The sequence below is a fragment of the Palaemon carinicauda genome, chromosome 23 (genome assembly GCF_036898095.1).
Source record: "Palaemon carinicauda isolate YSFRI2023 chromosome 23, ASM3689809v2, whole genome shotgun sequence".
Classification (NCBI taxonomy): domain Eukaryota; kingdom Metazoa; phylum Arthropoda; class Malacostraca; order Decapoda; family Palaemonidae; genus Palaemon; species Palaemon carinicauda.
In genome coordinates this window covers 111,704,734-111,727,446 of record NC_090747.1, presented here as the reverse complement: position 1 = coordinate 111,727,446, position 22,713 = coordinate 111,704,734, and the positions used below count along the sequence as shown (strand labels likewise).

Sequence of the window (22,713 nt, the reverse complement as noted above, 5' to 3'; positions counted from 1 at the left end):
CTAAACAATCTTACGTTTAAATAGCTGAACAGAATGGGAAAATACCTGCTTAGCCTGCTGACGTTGCTCTGAAGTAACCTGCGAAACATCGGTCATGTGTACTTGTGCAGCAATCATCTTGAAAACATCTTCCCCGCTATTAAGCAGATGCAGAAGTTTTGTATCAGAGGCCAGATGGGCTAACAATCTCAATTCCAATTGAGAATAATCTGCTGCTAAAAGGATGTTTTCGGGATGGGCCACCAGAGCATGACGAAGACTTACTGTGTGTTCTTCAAATTCTTTAGTCTGAAAATAAGTTTGAAATAAAAAAATTTTTTAAGAATACATACATACATATACCAAGGCCCTTCCCCCAATTTTGGGGGGTAGCCGACATCAACAAAGAAACAAAAACAAAAAGGGGACCTCTACTCTCTACGTTCCTCCCAGCCTAACAAGGGACTCAACCGAGTTCAGCTGGTACTGCTAGGGTGTCACAGCCCACCCTCCCACATTATCCACCACAGATGAAGCTTCATAATGCTGAATCCCCTACTGCTGCTACCTCCGCTAGAAAATAAGTTTTGTCCCTTATCTATAAAACATTCACATTCCAAAACCCTAACTGCCTATTAAAAAGTTTCCGAGAGCTGACCAGATGCTTGAATTAGTAAAAACATCTATAAGGAGTTCTACATATAACTTGGTAACAGTCATAACTCTTAGCCAGTACCTGTAAACCAATTGTGTGCACTAGTAACCAGAGTAAATGGGAAGAAGACACTCCTAGTTAAAAACATGTCAGGTTTTTGTCATCAAAATTACAGAAAATTCTACTTGTGACCGTAAGAGTTAAGAACCTCTTTGCTCTTATTACAAAAATTAACAATCAGACAAAATGTGAAGAGATCCATAGAAAGTAAATATTTCCAATACTTCCTGTATATATAATAAATCTTAAAATAAATCTGTATTTTTTCTTTTCTGTATATATAATGAATCTTAAAATAAACATGATATTTTGATTATAAAATAAATTTTTGAATATACTTACCCGGTGAATATATAATAGTTGACGTCACGGACGGCTCGACAGAAAACCACAAAAACTCGCGAGCGATCGCCATGAAGGTTGCGGGTGTGCCCACCAGCGCCAACTATCGGCCAGATACCGCATATACATGTAAACAGCTCCAGTTCTTCTCATCCCGCTGGGTCTCTATCGGGGAGGAAGGGGGGGCCTTTAATTTATATATTCACCGGGTAAGTATATTCAAAAATTTATTTTATAATCAAAATATCATTTTTAAATATTAAACTTAGCCGGTGAATATATAATAGCTGATTCACACCCATGGTGGTGGGTAGAGACCAGTATCAATACAGTTTACGGCGTATATGCTTAGAGTTTTTGACAGTTATATCATAACAAAACCCAAATAAATATAGGTACCTGGTAAGGAAGCTGACTTTGACGATTACTCTGCCTTGTTAGTCTGCTTTCCTCACGAAGCCCAGCCATCCTCTTAGGATGCTGAAAGACTCCCAGGAGCTGAAGTATCAAGGGCGGCAACCCATACAACAGGACCTCATCAAACCCCTAATCTGGGCGCTCTCAAGAAATGACATTTGACCACCCGCCAAATCAACCAGGATGCGAAAGGCTTCTTAGCCTTCCGTACAACCCAAAAACAAGATTAAAAACATTTCAAGAGACAGATTAAAAGGATATTGGAATTAAGGGAATGTAGTGGTAGAACCCTCACCCACTACTGCACTCGCTGCAACGAATGGACCCAGTGTGTAGCAGTCCTCATAAAGAGTCTGGACATCTTTTAAGTAAAATGACGCGAATACCGACTTGCTTCTCCAAAAGGTCGCGTCCATAATACTTCGCAGAGATCTATTTTGCTTAAAGGCCACGGAAGTTGCTATAGCTCTTACTTCGTGTGTCTTAACCTTAAGCAAGCAACGGTCTTTTTCACTCAAGTGAGAATGAGCCTCTCGGATTAAAAATCTAATAAAATATGACAAAGCATTCTTTGACATAGGTAATGATGGTTTCTTAACTGAGCACCATAAGGCCTCAGATCCACCTCGTAAGGACTTAGTACGAGCTAAGTAGAACTTAAGAGCTCTAACTGGACACAGTACTCTTTCAAGTTCGTTGCCTACGATCTCTGACAGGCAAGGTATATCAAATGACTTAGGCCAAGGACGAGAAGGCAGTTCATTTTTGGCCAGGAAACCAAGCTGAAGTGAACATGTGGCTTTATCTGTGGAAAAGCCGATGTTCTTACTGAAGGCATGAATCTCACTGACCCTTTTAGCCGAAGCCAAGCACACTAAGAAAAGTGTCTTGAGGGTGAGATCCTTCAGGGAGGCTGAATGTAATGGCTCAAACCTGTCTGACATCAGGAACCTTAAGACCACGTCTAAGTTCCATCCAGGAGTTGCCATACGATGTTCCTTAGAGGTCTCGAAAGACTTAAGGAGATCTTGGAGATCTTTATTATTGGAAAGATCTAAGCCTCTATGTCGAAAGACCGAAGCCAACATGCTCCTGTAGCCCTTAATAGTGGGTGCTGAGAGGGAGCGAACATTTCTCAGATGTAAGAGAAAGTCTGCGATCTGGGCTACAGAGGTACTGGAAGAGGACACAGATGCTGACTTGCACCAGTCTCGAAAGACTTCCCACTTCGACTGGTATACTTTGATGGTAGAAGCTCTCCTAGCTCTCGCAATCGCTCTGGCTGCCTCCTTCGAAAAGCCTCGAGCTCTTGAGAGTCTTTCGATAGTCTGAAGGCAGTCAGACGAAGCGCGGGGAGGCTTTGATGAAGATCCTTTACGTGGGGCTGCCGTAAGAGATCTATCCTTAGAGGAAGACTCCTTGGAATGTCTACCAGCCATTGAAGTACCTCTGTGAACCACTCTCTCACGGGCCAGAGGGGAGCAACCAACGTCAACCTTGTCCCTTCGTGAGAGGCGAACTTCTGCAGTACCTTGTTGACTATCTTGAATGGTGGGAATGCATACAAGTCCAGGTGAGACCAGTCCAGTAGAAACGCGTCTATGTGGATCGCCTCTGGATCTGGGACTGGCGAGCAATAGATTGGGAGCCTTTTGGTCAACGAGGTGGCAAAGAGGTCTATGGTGGGTTGACCCCAAGAAGCCCAAAGACTCTTGCACACGTCCTTGTGGAGGGTCCATTCCGTGGGGATCACCTGACCTCTCCAACTGAGACAGTCTGCCAAGACGTTCAAGTCCCCCTGGATGAATCTTGTCAAAAGGGAGATGCCTCGATTTTTTGACCATATGAGGAGGTCCCTTGCAATCATGTACAGCGTGTGGGAGTGAGTGCCTCCTTGCTTGGAGATGTACGCCAAAGCTGTGGTGTTGTCTGAATTGACCTCTACCACTTTGTTTCGAAGAATGCTCTCGAAATTCATCAAGGCCAAGTGGACTGCTAATAGCTCCTTGCCATTGATGTGCATGCTCTTCTGAACTGAGGTCCAAAGACCCGAGCATTCCCGACCGTCCAGAGTCGCACCCCAACCCAAATCCGACGCGTCTGAGAACAACACGTGGTTTGGGTTCTTGACTGCTAGGGACAGACCCTCTCTCAGACTTATGTTGCTGTCCCACCAGTTCAGGCATGATCTTACTGGCTCGGAGACCGGGATTGATACAGCCTCTAAAGTCTTGCTCTTGTTCCAGTGAGAGACTAGATGGAACTGGAGAGGGCGAAGGTGAAGTCTCCCTAGCGAGACAAACTGCTCCAGGGATGACAGAGTCCCTACGAGACTCATCCAACTTCTTACTGAACAACGTTCTCTTTTCAGCATGAGTCAGACTTTGAGCAGGGCTTGTTCTATTCGGGTGGCAGACGGAAAAGCCCGAAAAACTAGACTGCGAATCTCCATCCCCAAATAGAGAATCGCCTGGGATGGAATCAGTTGAGACTTTTCTAAGTTGACCAAAAGTCCCAACTCCTTTGCCAGACCCAACGTCCAGTGTAGATCCTGCAGACAGCGATGACTGGACGATGCTCTGAGAAGCCAGTCGTCCAAGTACAGGGAGGCTCGAATTCCCGATAAATGAAGGAATTTTGCCACACTCCTCATGAGCCTCGTAAACACGAGAGGAGCAGGACTGAGGCCGAAGCACAGTGCTCAAAACTGGTACACCACATTCCTGTAAACAAACCTCAGAAACGGTTGGGAATCCGGGTGTATAGGAATGTGGAAGTACGCATCTCGCAGGTCGAGAGAGACCATCCAGTCTCCCTCTCTGACCGCTGCTAAGACGGACTTCGTGGTCTCCATCGTAAATTTTGTTTTCGTAACAAAAACGTTGAGCGCACTGACGTCTAGCACTGTCCTCCAACCTCCTGTATGCTTTGGGACTAGGAAGAGACGGTTGTAAAACCCCGGTGATTGAAGGTCCGAGACTTTCACCACCGCTCCCTTCTCTAGCAACAGAGACACTTCGTGATGTAGAGCTTGCCTCTTTGACTCCTCTCGATACCTGGGAGAGAGGTCTATGGGAACTGTTACTAGAGGAGGTCTGCGTACAAAAGGTATTTTGTACCCCTCCTTGAGCAACAGAACAGACTCTTGGTCTGCACCCCTCTTCTCCCAGGCCTGCCAGAAGTTGTTCAGTCTGGCCCCTACCGCTGTCTGAGGACGTGGGCAGTCAGACTCTGCCACGGGAGGACTTGGCTCCTCTCCTCTTACCTCTCTTTCCCTCGGCACAAGAGCCTCCCCTGCTGGGAGCTCTGCCACGAAAGGGCGGGATAAACCTAGACGCAGGAGTCTCGATTCTGGGTCTCACAACAAAGGATGAAGAAGGAGCTCCCTTGCGAGCAGAAGCAGCCATCAGGTCATGTGTGTCCTTCTGCACAAGCAAAGCAGCAATGTCCTTAATCAGCTGTTGTGGGAACAAGGCAGCCGATAAGGGAGCAAAGAGCAGTTCCGATCTTTGACAGGGAGTAACTCCTGCTGAAAGGAAAGAGCAAAGGGTTTCTCTCTTCTTCAAGACTCCCGACGTAAAGGTGGAGGCGAGCTCATTGGAGCCATCGCGGATGGCTTTGTCCATACAAGACATAATAAGTAAGGATACATCTTGGTCAGCAGACGAGATCTTCCTACTTAATGCTCCTAGAGACCAATCTAGAAAGTTAAAAACTTCAAAGGCCCTGTATACGCCTTTAAGGAGATGGTCAAGGTCCGAGGAGGACTAACAAATTTTCGAGCGTCTCATGGCCAGGCGACGGGGAGAGTCTACGAGGCTTGAGAAGTCACCCTGGGCAGAGGCAGGGACTCCCAAGCCGAGAACTTCTCCCGTGTCATACCAGACGCTCGATCTAGAAGCTAGCTTAAAAGGTGGGAAGGCAAAGGCCGACTTCCCCAAACTCCTCCTGGTAACCAACCAGTCGCCTAGAAGACGTAAAGCCCTTTTAGAAGAGCGAGAAAGCACTAGCTTAGTAAAGGGAGGCTTGGTAGCAGCTAAGCCTAGCGCAAACTCAGACGGAGGCGAACGAGGAGCAACAGTAACAAAATGATCTGGGAAAAGATCCTTGAAAATCATCATGATTTTCTTAAAATCCATCGAAGGTTGCACAGCCTTAGGTTCATCTACATCTGATAAAACGTCCAAAGGATTATCATTAGGAGGAGGATCAGCAGCGTCCTCATCTGAAGGAACCTCGTCCGACAACTGATGAGTCTCAAGCAAGGGAGAGACCTGCCTTGGTGGCAATGCTTGACAAGCAGAGTCCACACGCAAAGGCGCATCAGTAGCAGTCCAGGAAGCTACGTCATGTAACTGCTTAACGGACTGACTAGCAACAACAACAGGAGCGGGAGGACGCTCGACGTCAAGTCGAGACTGCCTTGACTGCCTAGATTGAGCAGTTAAAACAACTCTTGACTGCGGTGCTTGACGCTCAACGTCAAAACAAGTCAACTTAGCTGGTTGGCGAACGTCCTGAACGTCAACAAGAGCATGCGGCAGCGGCTGAACGTCCACAAGCGGCTGAAAGTCAACACGGGACTGCATCGAGTGAGGCTCCAAGTCACGTGACTGACGTGACTTTGTAACGTCAACGTCAACAGGACGAGCAAAGGCTCGTTTGGGCGGCTGACGGCCAGGATCTCGATCAGCGTAACGGCGAGGATCATCGTGAACCTGCTCAACAGAATACTCCTCCATAAGGGAGGCAAGCTTATTCTGCATATCCTGCAGGACAACCCATTTAGGATCAACGGGAGTCGGTACGGGTCGAGACGATGGTAACGTCTGTGACTGCAAAACATTGCCTAAACTAAGACTCTCGGAGCCCGTGTTACGCTTTTGTTTAGGCGGCGAGCAGTCTTCCGATGACTGCACAGGGTCAGAGCTGTCCCAATGGCTACAGCCAGGACGCTGGACCTGTCCTGAAGGGACTGACTTCCGCTTTAAGGGTCTCGAAACCTTGCTCCACGGTTTCTTACGCGAGAAGCCTTCGGATGACGAGGAGAAAACCGCCTCGCTCGTCTTATGGTAGGGGCGGTCTTGACGAGACCCGCCCGAAACCATAGAGGGAACGTCTGTTCGTTGGTTAAAGCCTCTCGTCCCCATAAGTTCTACGACATTACTTCTCCCTGGTGCATGGGAGCTTGCAAGAGGTCTCGGACTAGGCGAACGACAAGCACGAACAGACGAACCCTCGGTCGCAACACTGATAACACTTTGCGCACTAATCACTTTATCCCCACGATTTTCTAATGTGGCACTCTGACACTTTAACACTTTTACATCCGCCATGAGTTGATTACGGTCCGTAGCCAAAGATTCAACTCTCTCGCCCAACGCTTGAATGGCACGCAACATATCCCGCAGTTCAGGGGCATGGGAGGAGGAAAATTCTAATGATCTAGAGGAACTTCTCCTCACCCTATCTCTCTCTAGCTTACGAGAATACTTATCAAACTCTAGCCAGTCGAATTCCGAAAGAACCACGCACTCATCACACCGATCTCCTAATTGACAGGTTTTACCCCGGCAATTAGAACACACGGTATGTGGGTCGAGAGAGGCCTTTGGAAGACGTTTGTTACAATCCCTAGCATTACATTTACGAAATTTAGGAATTGGAGAAGGGTCAGCCATTTTGAAAAGTCAAAGAAAATCCAAAAACAATCCAAAGTCATCAACAATAAAATCTATCCAAAAAAGAGTTCAAGAGTTTTAATTGAAGATAAAAACACCTGCACTGCGAAAGCTCAAAACCAAAAAGAAGTACTTCACCAAGAATGACGAAAAACTCCAGGTCAACAGCGAGTAATGGAATCAACTTGTCGACAAGACCGACAGAGAAGAACTGGAGCTGTTTACATGTATATGCGGTATCTGGCCGATAGTTGGCGCTGGTGGGCACACCCGCAACCTTCATGGCGATCGCTCGCGAGTTTTTGTGTTTTTCTGTCGAGCCGTCCGAGACGTCAGCTATTATATATTCACCGGCTAAGTTTAATATTTAAAATTGCATTTTTCATTTTCTGTATACTGTATATAATGAATCTTAAAATAAATTTTTATTTTTCCATACTATAAAAACCTGGGCTGGCTATAGAACTACTTAGCTACTTGAGCAGCCACCATGGGACCAAGAATAAAGCTGTCAAGGGACATGTTGGTATACTCTCGTAGGTAGAAGGCTGTATAGGTAGTCTTTTGTTTCTATAACCCAGCCTTCAACATCTGGCCAACTACAAGAGTCCTCTTGAAGGCAAGGGTGAGGCCAATACTTCTGACTGTGAGATCTGGTCCTAGCTGGAACCTGGACCCTAATCAATCAATTAATCAGTGATCGAGGCATACCCTTTATGGATCGCCTCATGAAGCCAGAAAGAGATCATGTACCTTAAAACCTCTTACTTGGTCCTGCCAGTACTAAGGAAGAGTTGCTGATGCTCAGACCTGAGATGTTGGGTTCTCTTTAGATATAGAAGCATCTCTCTCATTGCTAACTGATGCTCTACGTAGAGAGGGGATGAAGAAGGACTCAAACCTGGGGATGTGCACCAATGGCTTCCGAGTTTTGACCATGAAACCTGGCACAAAAATGAAGGAGACCTTCTTCCACACCTCAGCGTGAGTGACTAATTATGAGTGTGCAACTCTTCTACTCTCTTTGCCGAGGCTAAGGCTAGCAAAAAGACAGTTTTGAAAGTAGAATTCCTAACTCGTGACCTTCTCAAAGGCTCGAACGGGGTACAAGTAAGAGCCTTGAGAATGAGGGTACCATCCCACTATGAAAGCCTGAGGTCCTGGGATGGGCAAGGCTGCTCGAAGCTCCACATGAGCATAAACAACTCTCAAGAGGAGGAAGGGTCTATAACCGTCAGTGACAGACTATATTCAAGGCTGAGAGGTAGCTTTTGACAGCAGCGACTGAGAGGTGCTTCTCTCGGAGAAGGAAGGGGACACCTGAGATTTGCAGTAGAGATGCTCTGACCTGGAGAAGTATCCCTTCTTTGACACCAATCACAGATGGCACACTTCCTTTGTGGACAGCTGCAGTTACCCAAATATCTGAGCAGTGCCTTGTGAAAAGTCTTTCACTCAAAGGAGATGCTGAATAGTCTCCAACTAAGAAGTTCCTGCAACATCACAAAGTGGTGGTACCTTTGAAACTTCGGCTGAAAGAGAAGTGCAACCTCAAAAAGTAGTGCTAACAGATCGGTATAGCACTCAGTATGTGGCCATCTGGAAGCCACCAGGGTTCTCTTGAGTCCTGGCATAATCAACACTTGCTGGGATAACCCCACAGAGCAGGAAGCCTCTCCGCTGCTCAGATGTAGGAAAAACTGCGACTCTATAATCTGCCACTGGCGATTGAGTGTGTCTGCTAGTTCATTCCTCTTGCCTGTCAACTCTATGGGGTGGAATGCTACCCAGATGTGCATGCGCTTCATCAGCTTGCACAGAGGGAGCGAGACCACGTGCTCTTGATTGTTGACAAAAGACATTACAGGGGTATTGTCGCTCATCATCAATATCAAGTGCTTCCTCAAATGGTCTTGAAATGATTGCAGCACTAAAAAAATTGCTTGCATTTTATTATCATTATTACTAGCTAAGCTACAACCTTGGTTGGAAAAGCAGGATGCCATAAGCCCCAGGGCTCCAATAGGTTAAAATAGCCCAGTAAGGAAAGGAAACAAGGAAATAAATAAACAACAAGAGAAGTAATAAACAATAAAAATAAAATATCTCAAGAACAGTAACAACATTAAGTTGAATCTTTCATATATATACTATACAAAATGAAAAAACAAGAGGAAGAGAAATAAGATAGAACAGCGGGCTCAAGTGTACCCTCAGGCAAGAGAACTTTAATCCAAGACAGAGGTAGGCCATGTCACAGAGGCTATAGAAATATTCTCACTCCTCATTCCTTTTTTAGTGCTTCTTGATTTAAAATATTATTCAAAATGCCCTGTGGTAGGGTTGTAAGAATACTACCACCGTACATTATGAGGGTAGTAGAAAGTGACTAAAAAGACAGCTGCTGCCTTGCAATTCAACTTTATTCAAAGGTTAAGCACACTGCTAATAACTGTGATTGATGACTGCAGCAGCATGCAATTATTATTATTATTACTAGCTAGGCTATAGCCCTAGTTGGAAAAGCAGGATCCTATAAGCCCAAGGGTTCTAACAGGGAAAATAGCCCAGAGGGGAAAGGAAATATATAAATAGATAGAATTGTGTGCCTGAGTGTACCCTCAAGCAAGAGAACTCTAACTCAAGATAGTGGAAAATCATGATATAGAGGTTATGGTACTACCCAAGATCAGAAAACAATAGTTTGATTTTGGTAAATTTAAAACAAGGTAAAGTTGAAGTTGAACAGCCAAATAAGAAGCGACCACAGGTAACAATTAAAAACCAAATGAAGCATAGCTGGGGGATGAAGGGATACCACAAAGAACATCACATTTTGGGTACTGTACAATGGTCTACACATGTCAAATTATACGTGGTACCTACTATAGGGTACATTTAATATAAAGTGTAAGGATCTTCAAGGCCATAGAAATGTCATGTATGAACACACATATAATGATTTGTGTTTATATATTAGATTTTCCTTGGAAGAAACAATTTACCATAATAAACAAAACACTTACCAAAAGCGGAGCTAACTGCATCATTATTATTGAACTTGACAAGGCTTGTTGTTGTTTTCTCAAACCACAACTGCTATCTGAAGTTACTTTAATTTCTTTCTGGAAAAAAAAAACATGAATAATATGCAGGTAAGAATCATGTAGTTAAGGACAAAAGGGAAGCTACAAAGAACTATTAATAATGCCTAGCATACAATGCGAGGAGCACTGTAGACACTGCCCACCATGGGAGTTCCCACTAATTTCTGTCATACTCAGTTTCACATTTAATGAAAGTACTATTTTCATACGCAAGTTTTTAAAAAGTCAAACCTGAATGTTAAAATCTCTTGGTACAGCCTGGAGATTAGGTTCTTGCATGGTAACCCTTCCTGTTGCAGTATATATGTGTATGTTTGGGTGAATACGATCCATTCCCAGATACTTATTATACAGACGCTCGTGCTGAAGGGGAAATATTACCTGGAAAAAAAATTTTGGAAACAATAAGTAAATTATTTTGTTGCCATAAAAACAAACTGCAAAAGGAAATATTAACATGGATTTGTAAAGAAATATGAACCATCCCCCAATTTAATAATATGCACCCCAAATTTCAATCAGGTTACACACACTGCATGACTTGCAACCAGACTACATTCTTGAAAACTGGCCGTGGATCAGGGAATTATATATACTAAGTCCCCTAGATAAAAATTTTCAAATCAATAATTTTAAAAGATAAGAACTAGAGTAATAAATAAAAAATTGTTTGAGTAAGTATAAATCAGAATGCAAATCAATTAACTTCCTTTGAAACCATTTTATTTTGAATGAATAACTATAAGGAATCTTGATACACAGGTAGGCTAACTCCCGAGTGTCAGCAAGACCAGCCGACTGAAAAAAAAATGAGTAAATGGTTGGGTTATGAGCTACTAGACTAAGTTAATCATGTTGCACTCTTCCATTTGAGAACAATACAGCACTAGGATTCTATAGCAGCTGGAATAGTATAATATTGCAGCCTATGAATCTATTAAAATACAAAATGTAATTGTTTATTTACAATGAAATTTTTTACCATGCAATAAAACTTTGAAATTGAAAAAAAATCATACCCGTGATTTATCATTCTGTGTTTGTTATTAAAATTTAACTGACAATTGTATTTGACACATGTAAAACTGGTTGTTATTCCATAGGAAGAGTGAGAAACCCATTTAACACGGGGGAATTTAATGGCTACCTGCATGATCAAATTCCCATCACAGAGAATGCACAATATTAACAATATACCATACTGCATTATTTATTGTGTATGTCCAAATTTCAAATAATTACACATGACACATACTAAATACACATCCCTTGAAGAAACTTTATCAGAACATTGGATATTCTGATCTATCCAATTACAAAAGTCTCATGATGTTATTTATTACATTAGATATGCTATATTTGATCATATTCTTTTATAAGAATAAGCCATAAGGGCCAGTCTATTAAGAGTAATAGGAGAGCATTTAGTTTAAGGAGGAACATTTCCGTTGATTGTCAAATGGTTATATTTAGAGCAAAGGTAAAAAATACAATATACATCTACTTTGACCTAAAAAATCCATCTACAAACATTTAATATTTTTCAAACTTTCAATTAAAAACAAATCCTTAAGCCTCATGTCCAGTATTACAGCATTTCTGGGTCGACCTGTGACGGCCGGTGAAAAGTCCTTCTTTCTACTTTTTCTGATATAAATCTTCCAAATATACCAGAGAAAAATAAAAGCATGGAATGCAGAGGTTACTACCCTCGCGCGAGCACCTTGTGAGTGTCGTGTATACATCAGGGGCGTGTGAAAACCACTATTCACAGGCTGTCTTCCATTTAGATAACTCCTTCAATCAAAGGGAAGAGCCGTAACAAAGACCCCAGAAACCACACTTGGACCACGCCACGTCACCCACACGAACGCCTTCTAGGTCATCCTTCTGTTTTGGACTTGCCCGCTAAGTCGTAATTTTTTTGTGCTCGGTGTTTTCGCAAGTGATTGTCGTCAATTCAACATGACTGACGCTGCTACTTCACCTTTACCAATGTTAAGTACCATAGTTTGTTTTGACAGTTTTTTTCAGTACCGGGCATTTGTTCTCTTTCCAGTAATGTGGATTTTAATTTTGGAAGCGGCTTGACCTTCCTCGGTGACGGCAGCCATTTTAATTTTATTCGCTTCGGTAGTTTTTCAAGTTAATATTGCCCATCTGGTACTCTGTCATCTAGGCTATATCACTTACGTTTTATGACCATTTTTATTATCATTATTTTATTATTGTTTTTACTATGGTATTTTTTTGCTAGCAAGTCCAATTTGGACGAAGAATAACGATCTGGCCTTTGTTATTGTTTATGTACACGCCTCAGGAAGGTGCTCGTTTTAGACTATATCTTTATATTTATTTGTTTCGTTGTCGTTATTCTTCGTTCTTGGTTATTACATTTTTATCATTATTCTTATCATATTATTGTGTGATTTGGTTCTTTATAATGTAACCATGAGAGCGTGAGCATAGAGTGCTCGTTTTCTGTTACTACAGTTACGAGTTACCCTTTCTCTCGTTTTCTTTCTTAAGCTCGAGTAAGGAGAGGTGGTTTTCCTGTTTTCCGTTTTATACGATCACGAGTTATTCCTGCCTCCGCTTCTTCTCAGGGTTTATGATATTACGTTTGATGGTATTTACGTTTTATTGATGTGGTTACTGTTAATATAGCTAGGATTATTAATAGGTTCCGTTAGTATACGAATCTTTTTTTTTGGGATCGCTTGATGCCGACACCCGTAGCTCCGTTCTCTTCGGAACGTTCACCGCCTTGAGTTATACTCCGCTATGATGGATACTCATTGGGTTGGGAACTAGTCAAATATTTGGAGTGCAACGGTGAAATCCGGCACTCAGACTCCGGCTTCGGCCTTATGCACGCGAACCTTTTTTCATGATTAATCACCGCCTTGAGTTATACTCCGCTATAATGGATACTCATTGGGTTGGGAACTAGTCAAATATTTGGAGTGCAACGGTGAAACCCGGCACTCAGACTCCGGCTTCGGCCTTATGCACGCGAACCTTTTTTCATGATTAATCACCGCCTTGAGTTATACTCCGCTATAATGGATACTCATTGGGTTGGGAACTAGTCAGATATTTGGAGTGCAACGGTGAAATCCGGCGCTCAGACTCCGGCTTCGGCCTTATGCACACGAACCCTTTTTCATGAATAATCACAATTTCATTATTACGGTCCTTTTTCATCGAATCTCCGGCTTAACCAGATATCACACAGACGTTCAGCATTGAGGTTAATATTATCTTACCAATGATGTTCACGTTTTCACTATGACGGACCTTTGTCACCAGATCTCTGGTGGCAACAGAGATCACTCAGACGTTCAGAACCGGGGTTAACATTATTTTACCGATGAGGTTTATAGTTACATGTTACGTGGTTACTGGATTTTAGTATATTAATTTGTAGCTCTAGCTAACAATTTTGAAAATCATATTAGCCACACATAATTAATGTTATTTATTTCTATTGATTCATCTGTTCACTGACCAGAGTCTCAAAGAACAGTAAATGGCCTTTCATGGCATGGTTGGTTTTGACCTGGCTTTTCATTAGAAGGCGCTAGCGTTCGATCCCAAGTACTGAGTAGAAATTTATTTCTATTTGAACACGATGTTGTATGGATATTTATCCATATATATACATATTTATAATTAAATATATGCATAAATATAGACATATGTATTATATACATGTACAAATATATACATAAACATATATATTATTATTTATAGATAATTTGGTTGATCCCAGCCTGTGAATAGGATCACTAACCAGAGTTTCAAGGAACATCCAGACTTATGTCTCCTTTCTTTTACAGAAGGTCCGCCTACATGGTATGGTTCCTGGAGTCATGCACGCTCTGCTACGAGCTGTCCTCCCTACTCCTGAACGTTGATGTAAGTTGGTTCTAATTTGTTTCTTTTTGGTATCCTTTGGCGATGATTTAATTTGTTCTGGATTTATGTATACATTGCTTATGGAGGAGAACGGTCTTCTCCTTCATCACTAATCCCCTCACTTCTTTCAGGATGATGATGAATCTCTCCAGGCTGCAAGAGCGGCTCTCCGCCCTTGGGTATCAAGATTTAGAAGGAATACTCCATCTGGCGGACCCTATCTCCTCGGCGTGTCCTCTCTAGGGTTGGACGTCGACCCCATGGATGGGCAGGTAGGTGGTGATGAGTTTTGAGCCTTCAGCTTTGCCATTATCTGCGTCACCGGCCTAGGACCCTCAAAGGATCCTGATGTTCATATTACTTTGCATAAAACCGTGACTGCTAAAAGACGAAGCCCGATAAGTCCAGGGCTTCGACAGGGGGTCGTGCTCAGGATCCCTCCTTCCCCGCCGACCTGATCAGGGATAGGGTTAAAGAGCAGATACAACACATTCTAGGGCAAGCCAAGGAGCTATGACGGAGCTCAAAGATATGGTGGCGAATCTGATCCGTTCAGGAACTTGGATGTCTCCCCCTACAGCCCCAGACGCATCGAAGTAACCTCCTTCGATAAAAACAACACATAGAAATTTGCCTTACATGTCCCATATATAGATGGTACCATAACTCTGGATGGCATAGACGTCCGCCCTCTGGAGGTCCTAGAATTTACTCTCAGGGACTAGAATTCCCATTCAACGGATTCGTTCGATTGAAAGAGCATGCCTTGGTTGGGTTAGACAAGGTACCGAAGGTAACGGTAATATTTCCTAAAGAGCAGGCCCAATCTGTCTGGGCCAGGATGTTGTCGGTCTGGGGGTACGCTAATTCCAAGCTCACCCCACACAATGGGGCCTACGCCATATCTACAACTGCTCTCATTATTACCTTGCCTATTACGGATAAATTGACAGGTCTTACTATTCAAGCTGTCAAAGAAGGTTCGGCCATGCCGGCTCTTAAAGAGACGGACCCCACCTCGGGGAGTCCCTAGCCTCGATTTATCCCACTGAGACCTTGTTTCGGATATTCACGAAGAACCTAGCTCTGTCCTTCCAATTCGACCTACACGCTTTGTGGTCTGCTCGGGTTAGTTGTAGGAAATACGTTCTGTCTGAGGCCTCTATCAGACATGAACCGAGCAGGCTGATAGCTTCCTCCTGCTGGGGTAAAACCCTCTTCCCTCAGCAGGAGGTGAACAAGGTTCTACAAGATGATACAAGAGCAAACCAAAATTGCAGGTGAGGCGGGGCCTCACTGCCGAAAAGAAGGTCGAAGACCAAAAGCAAGCTTTCTTCAAGAAGAAGCAGAGAGTTACCCCCTACAAAACAAACCGGGGTCACTGTCATCAATAGTCAGTTACCCACTCGTCATCACAGTCTTCCTCTGATTCGACGTCTATGCATCCGAATCCCCCTCATCAGGTGGTCTACCTCACTGATTCCCCAGGTACACAGCCCAACCCCATTTGGATGTCCTCGCCTGCATACAGCCCTAGCTCCGAACCCTCAGGTTCCTTTCGTGGACACCAGAGAGGAAGCTACAGGAGTAGAAGACAGTTCCGCCATCGGGGCGGACCTGGGAAAAAGGGGGCTCGGGGAAGGAAAGGACCTAGATTCACTCCCTCACAACGAGGTGGTCCCGGTAGGAGGGAGACTTTACCACTTTCGAGACCATTGGACCTTCGGTCCGTGGGCTCATAGCATAATCTCTAAAGGTTTGAGGTGGAAATGGCCACAAGGTCCTCCTCCTCCACCAGTGACCTTCTCCCAGAAATCGACTCCCATCCTGAAAGAGTACACCACAGAGTTACTCAAGAAGAAAGCAATCAAACGGGATCGATCACTTAAGTTCCAAGGCCGCCTGTTCACAATTCCAAAGAAAGGCTTGTCGGCATTGAGAGTGGACCTGGACTTGTCAAAGCTAAACTCTTACATTCTCTGCGACAAGTTCCGGATGTTGACTATCTCTCAGGTACGGACCTTACTTCCCCGTGGGGCCGTCACCACCTCTGTCGATCTTACCAACGACTATTATCATGTGCCTATAGCTCGAAACTTCTCTCCTTATCTGGGTTTCCACCTAGGCAGGAAAGCCTTTGCGTTCAAGACATGCCCTTCGGCCTCAACATTGATCCCAGGATATTCACGAAACTGGGAGAGACAGTGTTAGAACAACTCAGGAACCAAGAGATACAGATCATTACTTATCTGGACGGTTGGCTCATTTGGGCCCAGTCGGCCATAGAAGGCAACAGAGCTACGAAGGAAGTACTTCGATTTCTCGACAACCTGTGATTTCGGGTCAATCTCCAAAAGTCTCGCCTGCAACCATCAGGCCACTTAGAATGGTTAGCCATTCAGTGGGACCTTTCAAAGCACACGTTGTCTCTCCCTTCCAAAAAGGTAAGAGGAATAGCTTCCAAGATCAAGAATTTTCTCAAACACAAGCAGGTGTCCAGAAGAGCCTTAGAAAGTATCCTCGGCCTTCTCCAATTCACTTCAGTAACAGATCTCCTATTAAAAGCCAAACTCAAAGACATCAATCGAGTTTGGAGAAAGAGAGCTACAGTACCTTTAAGAGACAATGTCTCGAAGATCCCCTCTGTCTTGAAAATGAGACTAAGCCCATGGTCCGAACCGAAGAACCTCTCCAAATCAGTTCCTCTACAATTCCCACCTCCACAAGTGACATTCCATACAGCCGCGTCTCTAAGTGGATAGGGGGATTACTCCGAACATCAGATGTTTCAGGGCTCTTGGTCACCCGCCATGAAACAGTCCCATATTAATGTTCTCGAAGCCATGGCAGTGTTCTTGACCCTGAAGAGACTCTCTCCTCCGAGGTCGACCCACATCAGAGTAGTGTCAGACAGCACACACGTAGTACACTGCGTCAACAGGGGAGGATCCAAGTCACCCAACCTGAATCAGATCCTGGTCACTATCTTCGCCTGGGCAACAGAAAAGAACTGGTTCCTTTCAGCAACTCACCTAGCAGGAGTCCAGATTGTGAGAGCGGACTCACTATCCAGGACGAAACCACTGGAGTCAGAATGGTCTCTAGAAATAATTTCATTCCGGTGGATACTCAGGCTGGTTCCGGACCTCCAGGTAGATCTATTCGCAACTCAGATGAATCACAAACTACCTTGTTATGTGACCCCAACCCTGGACTCTCAGGCTTATGCCATGGATGCATTACCCCGGGATTGGAACTATTAGAAGAAGATTTACCTATTTCCCCCCAGTGAATCTTCTAATGAAACTTTTACACAAACTACGCTCCTTCCGGGGCGCAGTGACTTTAGTACCACCTCACTGGCCAAGAACAGTTGGTTTCCTCTCCTCCTCGAGTTGAAACTCCGTCCCTTCCGGATCCCGTTCCCCAAACTGACCCAAGTAATCCAAACTCACTGTGTCAGATTACTCAAGGATAGCCAAAACTCTAACTTTGTGGACTACAGGAAGTTTGCAGCTCGTAGAGACGCAAACATTGAACCGGAAAACGATCTCTTCATCGAATCAGACAAAAGGGACTCGACAATTCGCCAATATGATTCGGCCGTTAACAACTAGCAGATTCCCTAAGAGTTCAGACCATACTCATGTCTCCGAATTTAGCCATCTCTTTCTTGAGGTTCCTATTTGACAAAGGCCTAACAGTTAGCACTTTAACCACCATCAAGTCAGCTTTGAAGAAGATCTTCCTTGTTGGGTTCAACATTAACCTAGCTGACTCCTATTTCTCATCTATTCCAAAAACATCTGCTAGGCTTCGACCTTCGGTTCGGCCACAAAAGGACTCTTGGTCTCTGAACGGTGTCCTCAAACTTGCGACGGACACGGACAATGAATCCTACTCTTATATCACTCTTCTTAGGGAGACTTTATTTCTAACGGCTTTGGCCTCAGATGATGGAATATCAGAACTAGCAGCTCTCTTACGAAACCCGGAAAACATAGATTTCCTCCCTTCAGCCGAAGTACTCCTTTCTCCAGACAAAGCTTTCCTAGCTAAAAAAATGAGGATCCGCAAAATAGGTGCTCCCCTCGGAAGATTATTCTTCTTCCCCAGGATCTTTTCTCTGTGTCCAGTCACTACTCTCAAGGCCTTTTTAGCTAGAACTGCCACCCGCTCGTCTGGCCCCTTGGTTATCAGGGAACAAGGAGGTACTATTTCCATTCACGGTATCAGGCAACAAATCCTCTACTTCATTAAACATACTAATCCGGAATCATTTCCCCAGGCTCATGATATACGGACAGTAGATACCTCCATCAATTACCTCCAGAACAGGGACTTTGATGATTTTAAAAAATATACGGGTTGGAAATCCCCTATGGTTGTCAAACGCCACTATCTAAAGATCTTACAGGCCCTTAAATACCCGACGATGGCAGCGGGGAGCCTTATCCCTCCCCATTAATCTCTTCTTCTTCCTTTCTTCCATCTCTTCTCTTCTCCCTCCTACCCGCCACTCACACCACGTCGCCACTCTCCTGGGTAGTTCGTTAGCCCTATGATATTTGCCATGTTTAATTCCTATGGTTTAACTGTTATTGTAGTTACCGTTCCTTTAATGTTTAGATATGCTTAGAAATGTAAGGTTTGATGCCTTTTGCGATTCGACACTCAGTTGATTCCTTGTCGTCATAGTTATTTAGCCTTACGTTCCCTATGTCATTTGGCTAGTTGGTAATTGGACGTTTTCTTACATTATTATATTATATTATTGTCGTACATGGTGATTGTATTCTCCTCATTATGTTATTACTTTATTGGGCTTGGAAGGCATTCTCTGGTACATTTTCACCAGCCGTCACAGGTCGACCCAGAAAAGGGATTTTGACGAAGGAAAAATCTATTTCTGGGGAGAGACCTGTGACGCCCGGTGAAACCCTTCCCGGTTATTTTTGTACGGACCCACCCTTTCCTTACCAAGCCATAAGTTCTTGCAGAAGGATGACCTAGAAGGCGTTCGTGTGAGTGACGTGGCGTGGTCCAAGTGTGGTTTCTGGGGTCTTTGTTACGGCCCTTCCCTTTGATGAAGGAGTTATCTAAATGGAAGACAGCCTGTGAATAGTGGTTTTCACACGCCCCTGATGTATACACGACACTCACGAGGTGCTCGCGCGAGGGTAGTAACCTCTGCATTCCATGCTTTTATTTTTCTCTGGTATATTTGGAAGATTTATATCAGAAAAAGTAGAAAGAAGGACTTTTCACCGGGCGTTACAGGTCTCTCCCCAGAAATAGATTTTTCCTTCATCAAAATCCCTTATCTGTCTTCCAAAGCTAAGATTAAATATCCCAAACCAACATCATTAAGGCTTCTATCTTGTTTCAGATTAACTTATGTACCTGGACTGCACCCTCTAATGGGCTATGATAAGCATTGAGCCTCTGCCACATTAGATTAGCTTTATGACGCTGGTTGCGTACATTTGCCCTTTGCTCAAAAAGAAAAAGTACACATGGTCTACAGAGTGAAATTAATATGATACAAGACTGATGTTTAAACCTTCAGATATATAGAAAGAAATCCTCTAAAAGCAAATCAAAAACTTTAATCAAGGCCATCAACTCTCAAACTTTAACGGACATACTCAAAAGAACCACTGATATAACTACTGCTATGTATTACCTTTGTAAGCGAGGAATTTATTTTGCGCCACTGAAGTATCAGAGATGGAAGAGGATGTAAATTTTGGAGTTTTTCTAGGGTTTCTTTGTTTGTGGGACCATTTATTCTACTACCTTGACCACCTCTGCCTCTTCTACCCCTGAAAATGTAAGATTTTTGCAATGGAGGAAGGAAGGCATTATGAATTAATTCATGGATATAATATAAAGGAAGCATGAAAATACAAACTAGTTTTTAACAATACTAATATTAACAATAATATGGTTTATTTGAAAATAGTACCTTGATGTAGTTCCTTGACCAGGAGGGACTGGAAGATGAAGTTCGCGATACAAAACTTGACTTGTTTCCTCTGGAGACGTTAGAGAGAATGGATGACCAACCACTGAATAAGCCTCTTGTTCCAATAAAGCCATTTTTTCCTGGTTCCAGTAAAAAGTTGACAAAAATTTAAAATATTCAAAACTACTCATCATACTCCAGAAGTGTATGAAAGAACTTGGTTCTCATATTTTCTTTAAATCAAGTATTTGCCAACAATAGATTTTACGTTAGCTGGGAAATATTGCATACTTTTTTAAACTATTAGAGAATAAATTTATAAAATAGATTACATTTGCTAAAATACATCCACAAAGATCAATAACTCATCAAAATAAGTTTTTACAAGGTAAAATGTTATTTTCATTAGTAAAATAAATTTTTGAATATACTTACCCGGTGATCATATAGCTGTCAGCTCTGCTGCCCGACAGAAAAACCTAAGGACAAAATACGCCAGCGATCGCTATACAGGTGGGGGTGTACATCAACAGCGCCATCTGTCGAGCAGGTACTCAAGTACTCCATGTCAACACAGAACCAATTTTCTCCTCGGCCCACTGGGTCTCTATTGGGGAGGAAGGGAGGGTCCTTTAATCTATGATCACCGGGTAAGTATATTCAAAAATTTATTTTACTAATGAAAATAACATTTTTCAATATTAAACTTAGCCGGTGATCATATAGCTGATTCACACCCAGGGGGGTGGGTAGAGACCAGCATAATATGTTAACATTAAGAGCTAAGTATTTTGTATTTCATTTTAGCAGTTATTCAAAATAACAAACAAAATTAATAAGTACCTGGTAAGGAAGTCGACTTGAACAATTACTCTGCCTTTTTAAGTACGTCTTCCTTACTGAGCCTCGCGATCCTCATAGGATGCTGAGCGACTCCTAGGAGCTGAAGTATGAAGGGTTGCAACCCATACTAAAGGACCTCATCAAAACCTCTAATCTAGGCGCTTCTCAAGAAATGACTTTGACCACCCGCCAAATCAAGTAGGATGCGAAAGGCTTCTTAGCCTTCCGGACAACCCAAAAACAATAATAAAACATTTCAAGAGAAAGATTAAAAAAGGTTATGGAATTAGGGAATTGTAGTGGTTGAGCCCTCACCCACTACTGCACTCGTTGCTACGAATGGTCCCAGAGTGTAGCAGTTCTCGTAAAGAGACTGGACATTCTTAAGATAAAAAGACGCGAACACTGATTTGCTTTTCCAATAGGTTGCGTCGAATATACTTTGCAGAGATCTATTTTGTTTAAAGGCCACGGAAGTTGCGACAGCTCTAACTTCGTGTGTCCTTACCTTCAGCAAAGCTTGGTCTTCCTCATTCAGATGGGAATGAGCTTCTCGTATTAACAGTCTGATAAAATAGGATAAAGCATTCTTTGACATAGGCAAAGATGGATTCTTAACTGAACACCATAAAGCTTCAGACGGGCCTCGTAAAGGTTTTTAAATAGAACTTAAGAGCTCTTACAGGACATAAGACTCTTTCTAGTTCATTTCCAACCACACGATAAGTTTGGAATATCGAACGATATTGGTCAAGGCCGAGAAGGCAGCTCGTGTTTGGCTAGAAAACCAAGTTGTAGAACATGTAGCCGTTTCGGATGAGAATCCGATGTTCTTGCTGAAGGCATGAATCTCACTGACTCTTTTAGCTGTGGCTAAGCATATCAGGAAAAGAGTCTTAAAGGTGAGATCTTTCAGGGAGGCTGATTGTAGCGGTTCGAACCTGTCTGACATAAGGAATCTTAGTACCACGTCTAAATTCCAACTAGGTGTAACCAAACGACGCTCCTTCGTGGTCTCAAAAGACTTAAGGAGGTCCTGTAGATCTTTATTGTTGGAAAGATCTAAGCCTCTGTGACGGAAGACTGATGTCAACATGCTTCTGTAACCCTTGATAGTAGGAGCTGAAAGAGATCGTTCTTTCCTCAGATATAAGAGAAAGTCAGCTATTTGAGTTACAGAGGTACTGGTCGAGGATACGGATACTGACTTGCACCAGTTTCGGAAGATTTCCCACTTCGATTGGTAGACTCTAAGGGTGGATGTTCTCCTTGCTCTAGCAATCGCTCTGGTTGCCTCCTTCGAAAAGCCTCTAGCTCTCGAGAGTCTTTCGATAGTCTGAAGGCAGTCAGACGAAGAGCGTGGAGGCCTTGGTGTACCTTCTTTACGCGTGGCTGACGTAGAAGGTCCACCCTTAGGGGAAGTGTTCTGGGAACGTCTACTAGCCATCGAAGTACCTCGGTGAGCCATTCTCTCGCGGGCCAGAGGGAAGCAACTAGCGTCAGCCTTGTCCCTTCGTGAGAGGCGAACTTCTGCAGTACCTTGTTGACAATCTTGAACGGAGGGAATGCATATAGATCTAGGTGTGACCAATCTAGTAGAAAGGCATCTATATGAACTGCTGCTGGGTCCAGGATTGGTGAGCAAAATATTGGGAGCCTCTTGGTCATCGAGGTTGCGAAGAGATCTATGGTTGGCTGGCCCCAGGTGGCCCAAAGTCTCTTGCATACATCCTTGTGGAG

General features: G+C 43.5%; 1 protein-coding gene across 2 annotated transcripts in view; it reads right to left on the bottom strand.

Moving 5' to 3' along the window:
* Window positions 1–22,713, bottom strand: part of PolQ (DNA polymerase theta) — a 138,973-nt gene that overhangs the window by 14,736 nt on the left and 101,524 nt on the right. For both annotated transcript variants that reach the window (XM_068347389.1, XM_068347388.1), the window contains exons 26-30: window positions 20,131–20,270; window positions 19,849–19,987; window positions 10,473–10,622; window positions 10,161–10,259; window positions 46–288 (exon numbers count right to left, since the gene is read on the bottom strand). In XM_068347389.1, the coding sequence (XP_068203490.1) occupies window positions 46–288; window positions 10,161–10,259; window positions 10,473–10,622; window positions 19,849–19,987; window positions 20,131–20,270 (771 nt within the window). The remainder of the gene's footprint in view (window positions 1–45; window positions 289–10,160; window positions 10,260–10,472; window positions 10,623–19,848; window positions 19,988–20,130; window positions 20,271–22,713) is intronic.